A 10,000-nucleotide genomic window follows, 5' to 3' on the forward strand; every position below is an offset into this window, starting at 1 on the left:
CTAATATGAGAGAATAGCAATGTTAACCAAGCAGAACTGCTGATCTAGATGAAACAGAGATAGATGACAGGTATTTCCCAAAATAAGTGTACTCTCTCTACCTAGAAGATGAAATATACACAATGACATGAACCAACCAACCCTAGCTTTCACTGATCAATCTGCCTGATGCCTTACCATCTAATCGCAGTGTTTGATCAGTGGTGCGCTGGGCTTCGGCTCGGACCTCTCTGCTGTGGCCTCTCTATGATTTATATACTTAAATACTTATTCATTTGGCTACATATGTCAATCATTACAAGGGCCAGTCACCCCAGGGCAACTCAAGATTAAGCACTTTTGCTCAAGGGCACAACGATGGCAGCTGGGAATCAAACCCACAACTTTTCTAGCAACTGTATGCTAGCCTAGCTCATTAGCCACTACGCTACCACCGCACCCATCTCCAGCCTGTATGCTAGCCTAGCTCATTAGCCACTACGCTACCATCGCACCCATCTCCAGCCTGTATGCTAGCCCAGCTCATTAGCCACTACGCTACCATCGCACCCATCTCCAGCCTGTATATGCTAGCCCAGCTCATTAGCTACTACGCTACCACCGCACCCATCTCCAGCCTGTATATGCTAGCCCAGCTCATTAGCTACTACGCTACCACCGCACCCATCTCCAGCCTGTATATGCTAGCCTAGCTCATTAGCTACTATCGCACCCATCTCCAGCCTGTATGCTAGCCCAGCTCATTAGCCACTACTTCCTGTAGAGTTGCGATATATTTATATTTTACTCTGCTGTTGTAAATAGCAAACTTCTTGTGACTTATTCCCCTGTACACAATGAAAATGCTTTTGTTGTGGAGGTCAGGCAGAAGAGCTATATCTACTGACAAGGTAATGTTTACGATTCTCGGGAGATTTGTCAGGCCACCATTCTTGAAGTGGCATGGCTGGTTTTCTCGGTAGCGACTCACTACGTCTATGCTGTATAGCTATTCTAGGTGAACGATTCGCCTATTATAAGTTTGTTTACCATCAAATTGGCTTCGTAAAGGTGAAAATATTGCATAGTGTGCCTTTAAGTGTATGTCTCAAAAATAGGGAGGGAGGCGCCACATTTGTGTGTACCAGGTGGAGAGGTGTAGTTTTTTGTGACAAACACACACACACACACACACACACACACACACACCTTTTCCAGGGAGCGTAGCATGTTCTGTCTCTCCTTCAGCTTCTGTATGCTGATGATGATCTTATGCCTGGCCCCTTTGGTGACATTCTGGAAAAGGAAGGCAGGGCAATATTTTTAGAGCTGATTCATTTAGATGATTCTCGTAGCCGTAAACGACAGCGACACTTTTAGACACAGCTTTGCTCTGTGGGCCAGGCTGGCTTTCATCACAGAGAGGTTATTCTCGCTGGGTCAATGGCCCTAAGAAAAACTTTATGACACACCCCCACATCCGTTCCCCTCAATAATTATGGCTTATTTCTCTGTATGAAATGCATTCATAATGTCTACTCATATATATGTACTACATTCATTTAGTTGTTTCATCTTGGTGCATAAAGTTAATCTTGTCCTAGCCGTTAAGTGCAAACAAGACCAGTTCATGCTCTCTCTCTCACTAGGACACATGCATATACTCAATCACATAGACACACACACACACACACACACACACACACACACACACACACACACACACACACACTCACACTCACACTCTGCCTCTCTCTCACTAGGACACATGCATATACTCAATCACATAGACACACACACACACACACACACACACACACACACACTGTCTCTCTCTCACTAGGACACATGCATATACTCAATCACATAGACACACACACACACACACACACACACACACACTCACACTCTGCCTCTCTCTCACTAGGACACATGCATATACCTAATCACATAGACATAGACACACACACACACACACACACACACTCTCTGTCTCTCTCTCGCACTAAGATATATGCATATACCCAATCACATACACACACACACACACACACTCTCTGTCTCTCTTTCACTAGGACACATGCATATACTCAATCACATAGACGCACGCACACACACGCACACACACACACAAACACACACACTCTCTGTCTCTCTTTCTCTCTAACTAACACACACATTAAATCCTCAATACAGACCTGTGACTCCAGCTGCTCCTCGGTCAGTGACATCATCTCGTCGTACGTCATGGTGGAGAAGAGGGCGGCGTACTTATGGAGACGCAAACTCTTAAGCCACGCTGGCACATCTGCACACACACACACACACACACACACACACACACACACGCACACGTGCACACACACACACACACACACACACACACACACACACACACACACACACACACACACACACACACACACACACACACACACACACACACACAGAGGAACACAGAAATCTGATCAATCACCACACAAAAAACACAGCCCGTGAACATCTGCAGCAAGGCATCATGGTCATCTATCCCTGCCCAGTGCAGTGCAGCGAGCACACCCTGTGTCTAATGAACTGAGCTCTTCCAGCAAATGAGCCTCTAAATGCAGAGAAATGGAGCACATCATACAGGGACATGAGATCAAGGAAGAGACAGAGGCAGCAGATGGCTGCTATGCATCATGGGATTTGTAGTTTTCTTGTCAAGTGTGTGTGTGTATGCCTTGACAAGATGCCTCAACTGTGTAGAGCTAACGCTTGACAGAGCTCCATACACACACAGGTGTTCCTTTAAGACTGAACACGGCTCATTGTTGTTGCTCTTTCTATCCAAAACATGTTTCTCTGGGTTAGCTTGTATTTTCAGTGTGGATTTCATTCCAATCCTACGACACAGGTGTCAGGAATCCATACACTCCACCGCTCACACATGAACTCCCCTCAGAACTGCCCACAGTATTTTACATGCCTGGAGAGGTCAAATGTCAAGGCTAACAGACAGATTGGTCATGTGACTTCCTCACCCCCCTACAGCACCAGGCCCATAAGGCCACCATCATGGCTGAGAACATGACCCTTTGAAATATGACAAATTCCATTACAATGTACTTTTCTTGTCTAAATCCTATTGTGTGCGTGTGTGTGTGTGTGTGTGTGTGTGTGTGTACACATATTTGTCTAAGTCCTGTTGTTGTGTAAAATGTGCAGATAAATGATGCCCATGATGTATACAATCTGGACTGTACGTGCTCACTGTGTCCTTGTGTACTGTACGCAAGTATACTGTACTGTACTTGGCCTAGAAACCTGATTTACATTTACATTTACAGCAGGCAGCTCTGTTAAGCATTCAGATGGGGGAGATGGGGTGGGGGGGGGGGGCGCTATAGAGCAGTAAACCCTCTTTCCCAGGTAAACACACAAAGCAAAGCTCTGTCCAAGGTGGGCACACAAAGTAAACCCTCTTTCCCAGGTAAACACACAAAGCAAAGCTCTGTCCAAGGTGAAGACATGAAGAGAAGTCTCTTGGATTGTGCAAAGCAACAGTACTGTGCTACCGACACCATCTACTCTATGCATGTCCTCACTGGTCCAATCCCCATCCAGACTGATCGACTCTCTTTCCACTAATACCATTTAATAACAGGAATAGTCAATGACCTCACACTGTTTGTGGGTGGAAAGTCAGTGTGTATGTGCTTTTACGCTAATTCTCTAAGTTTGTACAGACATTCTGAATTCTGATGGTTGTCATGACCACTCCCTCCAAGAGAGATACACAAGTCCCCTAATGGAAAACACCACTGACAGACACATCCAGTATTATTCGTTAAAGGGCAGACAGGACCTAGCACACACACTCTCACACATACACACACACGCACACACACACACATTCTTATCCGACAACTCACTAAACAGTCAGACATACAGGTGCCTCCTATTACAAACACACAGACCTTTGAGACAAGTGGACCACACACACACACACACACACACACACATTCTGAGACTTACCCTGCAAACAACAACGCACTCTGGTAGCACTACAGGACGTTGAGTTACTCTTGGGATGAGATACAGGTGAGTTGAGACAGACAGGTAAGTCCCTCAACACATGGGAGGGACAGGTGACAGGTGATGCATACAGGTAGCACCTCTAACTGTCAAATAGTCTTCTGACATACAGGTGAGTCAGAGGACAAACAGATAGTTCCAGGAAGTTTTTGCCAACAAACACACACACACACACACACACACTGGCCTCTGTCGTACGCATTGAGGAACACACAGGCTGACATAGTTTCTCTAACACAAAGACAGCTAACATAGAAGTTGTTTCTCCAACACACACACTATACAGATTCTGGCGACACACAGAGAACGCAGCTATGGGTGCTGGACGTACAGTTCTGCGGACTTGGCTTGGCACAACGCAAGCGCTTGGGACGGTTGAGCATCTCCAATGTGTCCCCTTTTGTTTGTATGTCTGCTGTTGCAGACGCTTTACACTCAAAGCTGGACAGTCCGTGGGACATTTGCGTCACGCGCACTGCACACTGGGCCGCGTCCGCAGAAGTACGCCTTCCGCTGAACACACACACACACACAGGTGGCTGGAGGGGTGGTGGGAGGACAGACAGGGTGAGTGTGGCGGGGGCACACACGGGGGGGGGGGGGGGGGGGGTTGGAGTGGAGGTGGAGGCAACACTCACCCCGCATACCGCTCCCCTCCTCGTGAAAGGTGCTGCGTAGCGCCACTCCGACCAGTCCGGAGCCTTCGTCCAGGTGCTCGCTGCCGCCACTGCCCGAGGACGCCACGCTGCTCTGGGGGGAGAGGGGCGCGTGGTCCGGCGCCATGACAACACCACCGCCGCGAGCGCGCAGGTCCTCCTGCGACAGCCAGCCGTGGCCCAGAGGCGCGCAGGACGGCCCGCTCATGGGAGGGGTCAGAGACACGGAGCGCTTCAGGGGACTGTGCTGCCCGCCAGACAGGACTGCAAGACACACACACACACAGGCGCATGCACGCATACACATGCACACACACACACACACACACACAGACAGGGACACCCAGACAGTTAGAAAGGGTTTCTGTTTAACATTGTCCCTGTCTTCCTGCTAAAAATCTGAGCAGCACCCTGGGTCACCCCCCCGCCCCCCCCCTCCCCCCCGCCAGAGGGACATCGAACTGGCCGCAGCACCAGCAGAGCCATCCAGACACTTACTGTACAGTGCCCTTGGGCCGACACACAACACACTAATACCCTCTCTACATGAACGCAGAGTAAACACACGCAAATATGCTTGCTGAACACATATAGTTCTCTCACAGGTCCTCCTCAGGTCCAGTGTCGTCGCACCTGGGCCATGGGGCACTTGTGGCTATTTGAGGTAAGGTAAGGTCACTTCCTCGCGGAGACAGAGGGGGTGCCTGTGCGACCGACTGAGCGGTCCATTCACAGCACGCCGGGTCAGCCGCAGACGAGCGCCATTTGTGTGGTTTATGGGGGGAAACCCGCCAAAGATAAACACGGCACGACGTTCCGCTTCACCTTCCCAACAGGTACGCCTTTCTTTAGAACACCCTCCGGAACCTTCTCCCCACGTCATGGAAGAGCACATGGAGCCAGGGAGGCAGTGAAAGGGCCGGGGGAAGAGTGGAGTAGGGGATAGAGAGAGGGAGAGAGAGAGGGGGGGGGATAGACACAGGTAAAAGTGGAGTAGGGAAACGATTGCCCAAGAGAGAGAGAGAGAGAGAGGGTGATGGGGGGGGGAGGGAGAGAGGGAGGGAGAAAGAGGAGGAAGAGAGCTGACAAACTAAGATGTAGAATAAGATAATGCTTTATCCTGGGCCTGTGTCCTGCTTGCCTAAGGCCTGCTCCTATATACAGTGCACGGCGTACTGTTTGGGCTATGTATAGGCCCCCTACGGCTGGTTTAAAATAGGTGGGCAGCTAACATTACACGTTCCAGTCCCTAAATATTAACCATTTTCCCTAAATACAAACTCCACAAAGGATACCTTACAAGGGAACAGATGGAATGGTATGTGACACTCATTTAGCAAGGGTACCATGGGGATGTGGTGCGCGCGTGTGTGTGTGTGTGTGTGTGTGTGTGTGTGTGTGTATGTGTGTGTGTGTGTGTGTGTGTGAGAGTGTGTGTGTGTGTGTGTATGTGTGTGTGTGTGTGTGAGTGTGTGTGTGTGTGTGCATGTGTGTGTGTGTGTGTGTGTGTGTGTGTGTATGTGTGTGTGTTAATGAAAGGAAGGTTGCATTCAACAAAGAAGACATGATCTTTCCCCTCATGTGCCATTCAGTCTGGTCTGACAGCAGATTTGCTCTCTGATTTGCTGCTTGGTTTCTATGGCAATAGTAAAGAACTGCTGTAATGGCTACCACTATTTCATCAGGTCACTCCAGCCACTGAGCATGAGTGTTTTCATGGATGACTAGAGCTAAATAGTCTTGACGTAGGACTTGCGCTGTGAAATCAAATGTACAAACCCAAGTCATTCTGGTCCTAAATGAGCAGCTGATTAGGACCTGCTGATGTGTCATGTCACTTCTTCCTAGCCCAATATACGGCGGTCCTCACAGAGGCTACATTATGGTCATAGAACACGGACATAAATCAGCACGGCACATGGATGTCAATATTACTTAAACTCTAGCCTCCTCTTCTGATTTCTTTACAAGCTATAAACCCCTCGGCCTGCGGCTCCCTGATGCCAGTGATGTCAGTCATGTTGATGCTATATGGATGACTCTGCCTGCCTCTTGAGTGCTCTCCCTCTCCTCTCCTCTCCTCTCCTCCCCTCTCCTCTTTTCTACTCCCCTCTCCTCTTTTCTCCTCCCCTCCCCTCTCCCCTTCTCTCCTCTCCTCTCCTCACCTCTCCTCTTTTCTCCTCCCCTCTCCTTTTTTCTCCTCCCCTCTCCTCTCCCCTTCTCTCCTCTCCTCTTCTCTCCTCTCCTCTCCTCTCCCCTCTCCTCTCCTCCCCTCTCCTCTCTTCTGCTCCTCCTCTCCCCTCTCCTCTCCTCTCCTCTCCCCTCTCCTCTCCTCTTCTCTCCTCGCTAGGTATGTCCCTGACGGTCTCCATTCCAGCCTCACACTGCCCTCTGCTCAGGGCTCCTCCAGTCCCTGATATGGTCATCTATACACACACACACACACACACACACACACACACACACACACACACACACATCCTATAACGCCACTATATGAATGAGGAAAAGTGAACTTGAAATGCCGGCGTCCTCGTGTGTGTGTGTTGGAGTGTAAGGCCTGGCTGAGGGGACTATGGGGCAACTTGGGGGTTGTGAAATCAGGCCTTTGTACTGCTGAAGGTCCAAGCAGTCAAAAATAAAGAGGATGTTGTGCAGCAGCGCTGCTTTAAATGCGCTCTTATTTATAACCTCAGCTGTCTCCTTCCTCACAAAAAAACAGGCCGGCATTCTTAGCTGGAAATATCCTGTTCTGACCACAGATATGTTCAATCTGGATATCTTTGTTGCAACCCCCCCACCACACACACACACACACACTTGCCCCACGTACACACACTGCACATAGCATGTGTATATTTTTCCCTGACATTTGTTGGTGAGATGCTGTGTTGTGTTGGAGAGCTGCTGTAATCAGGATCAGCGAGCAGGAATAAGCCCTGGTCATCAGCCACACCTCCACCATGGGGGGTGTGAGGGAGAGAGAGATGGAGTGAAAAGGAGGAAGGAAGTAAAGAAATAAACTGAGTAAGGGAGGGCAAGTGAACGTGTGAGAGAGTGAGTGAGTGTTTTAGGGAATGAATGTGTGACAGTCATTCAGTGAATGAGTGAATGTTTGAGTGAGTGTGAGAATGAATGAATGAGATGCAGAGTGAATGAATGAGTGAGTGAGTGAGTAAATTAATTTGCAAATGAGTGAGTGAGTGAGTGAGTGAGTGAGTGAGTGAGTGAGTGAGTGAGTTTGTGAGTGAGTGAATGAGTGAGTGAGTGAGTGAGTGAGTGAGTGGAGGGATGTGTATCTGAAAAGCAGATATGGGAATTGCTTCATCCTGAGGAACCTGAGCTTGGTCAAACATTTAGAGTTGAAAACGGAGGAGGCAGTTAAATAGAATTTAGAATGAAAGGAGAGAGAGGAGGATGAAACTCATCCACAGGTAGAGTTACACGCAGGGAACGAGAGAGAGAGGGAGGAGAGGGAGGGAAGCAGAGAGAGGAGATAAGTAGGCCACAGGAGGACTAGGAGAACAGTGAGGAGAAGAAGAGAAAAAGAAGAGAAAGACAAAGAATGAAAGAGGAAGTCAGACAGACAGAGGAAGGGAACAGAGAAAGGGGGAGAGAGAGAGAGAGAGAGAGAGAGAGAGAGAGAGAGAGAGAGAAAGGTAAATATACTGAAAGTATACACGTGAAAGTGAAAATGTCTGGAAGGGAGCACATCCTGGACACAAACTGAGTTTGTTTGAGGAACTCTTTGGATGGGATATGTATAGACATTTCAATATACATTAAACGTCAAGGCACCCTCTTCTAAATAAATAAATAAGTAAATAAATAAATAAGTAAATAAATAAATAAGTGAAAGGCTTTTTGAGGAATATTGAAAGTGATGTAGACCCGGCAGAATGACGAAAGAGAAGAGGAAGGAGGAGAAACAGGAAGAGTGACCCAGAGGAAGAGTGACCCAGAGAGAGAGGAGAGATGTGGTGTGTGAAGGACTCACTGGCGTTGGTGCCCTGTCCGGTGCCCACGGTGTTGATGGTGGCAGGCATGGAGGCGGACGGGTACAGGCTGAGGTGTCCATTCTCGCATCCCTGCGGCGGCTGCCAACTGCCCAGCCCCGAGTCCCGCGAGCCCTGCCAGCCGTTGAGCCGGTCGTCCGAGCCGTAGCGCTGGTGGTGCGGTGCGTACAGGTGTGCCCCGGGCGCCACCCCCCCGCCACCACCGTGATGCCCAACCTGCTGTCCGGCCACCGACGTCACGCCTCCTCCTCCTCCGCTCCCTCGCTCCAGCGAGTCTCCCCGGGACGCGGCTCGCTCCTCCAGGTGGTTGAGCCAGAGCGCCAGGGCCGCGCGGTCCTCCAGGGAGGTGGCCGGGTGGATGAGGGCGTAGGACAGCAGCTGCCGGCTCTCCTCCAGGTGCCGGCCATGCTCGATGGTGTGCGCCAGGATCTTGGGCAGCAGACGCATGTACTCTCCCTTGGCCTCCGCGTTGCCCGGCTTCAGCAGCGGCAGGTGGCTCAGCACCAGCGAGATGACCCGCTCTTTGGTCTCGCCCTGCCACTGGCTGATGACCACTGCACACAGGAGGGACAGAAAAGGACACACACACACACACACACACACACACACACACACACACAGGAAGAGATGGAGAGATGTTTTAGAACCTAACTCAAATCTTTGCAAAGCTGCAAGCGATAAACAAGCACATCATAAATGCATGGATTAAAAGGAAACAGGCGAGATGTGTTCCCACGTGTGAGACCCTGGACACTTGACCCTCGACCCTGGACACAGCTACTGGCTCATCCTCCCCAAGCTCCCACGACAACCACAAACATAAACAACAACATCACCAATCACCAATTTATTTCACTTTCAGTCTGACCTGCCAGGCACCCTCTAGTGGGGCAGCCGTGGCCTACTGGTTAGTGCTTCAGACTTATAACCGGAGGGTTGCCGGTTCGAACTCCCTAGGCACGCTGAAGTGCCCTTGAGCAAGGCACCTAACCCCTCACTGCTCCCCGAGCGCCGCTGTTGTTGCAGGCAGCTCACTGCACCGGGATTAGTGTGTGCTTCACCTCACTGTGTGTTCACTGTGTGCTGAGTGTGTTTCACTAATTCACCGATTGGGATAAATGCAGAGACCAAATTTCCCTCACGGGATCAAAAGAGTATATATACTTATACTATATATATACAGAGAGAGAGAGAGAGAGAGAGAGAGAGAGAGAGAGAGAGAGTCCGTGAAGAGTCCAGTGTATGTCAGTTGTTGTTATTATTACTATTAAT

General features: G+C 49.7%; 1 protein-coding gene across 1 annotated transcript in view; it reads right to left on the reverse strand.

Moving 5' to 3' along the window:
• Positions 1–1,188: 1,188 nt before the first annotated feature.
• LOC143134887 (protein Smaug homolog 1-like) overlaps positions 1,189–10,000 on the reverse strand; it is a gene marked incomplete at its 3' end in the record, with an annotated part of 56,095 nt that continues 47,283 nt past the window's right edge. Inside the window, 4 exon segments of the mRNA XM_076295600.1 lie at positions 1,189–1,275; positions 2,178–2,287; positions 4,695–4,976; positions 8,710–9,282. Coding sequence (XP_076151715.1) covers positions 1,189–1,275; positions 2,178–2,287; positions 4,695–4,976; positions 8,710–9,282 — 1,052 coding nt within the window.

Source organism: Alosa pseudoharengus, unplaced genomic scaffold (assembly GCF_046254945.1).
Source record: "Alosa pseudoharengus isolate Yale_2024_CS ecotype anadromous, Long Island Sound unplaced genomic scaffold, YU_APseudo_1.1 YU_APseudo_1.1_scf_2, whole genome shotgun sequence".
NCBI classification, from domain to species: domain Eukaryota; kingdom Metazoa; phylum Chordata; class Actinopteri; order Clupeiformes; family Clupeidae; genus Alosa; species Alosa pseudoharengus.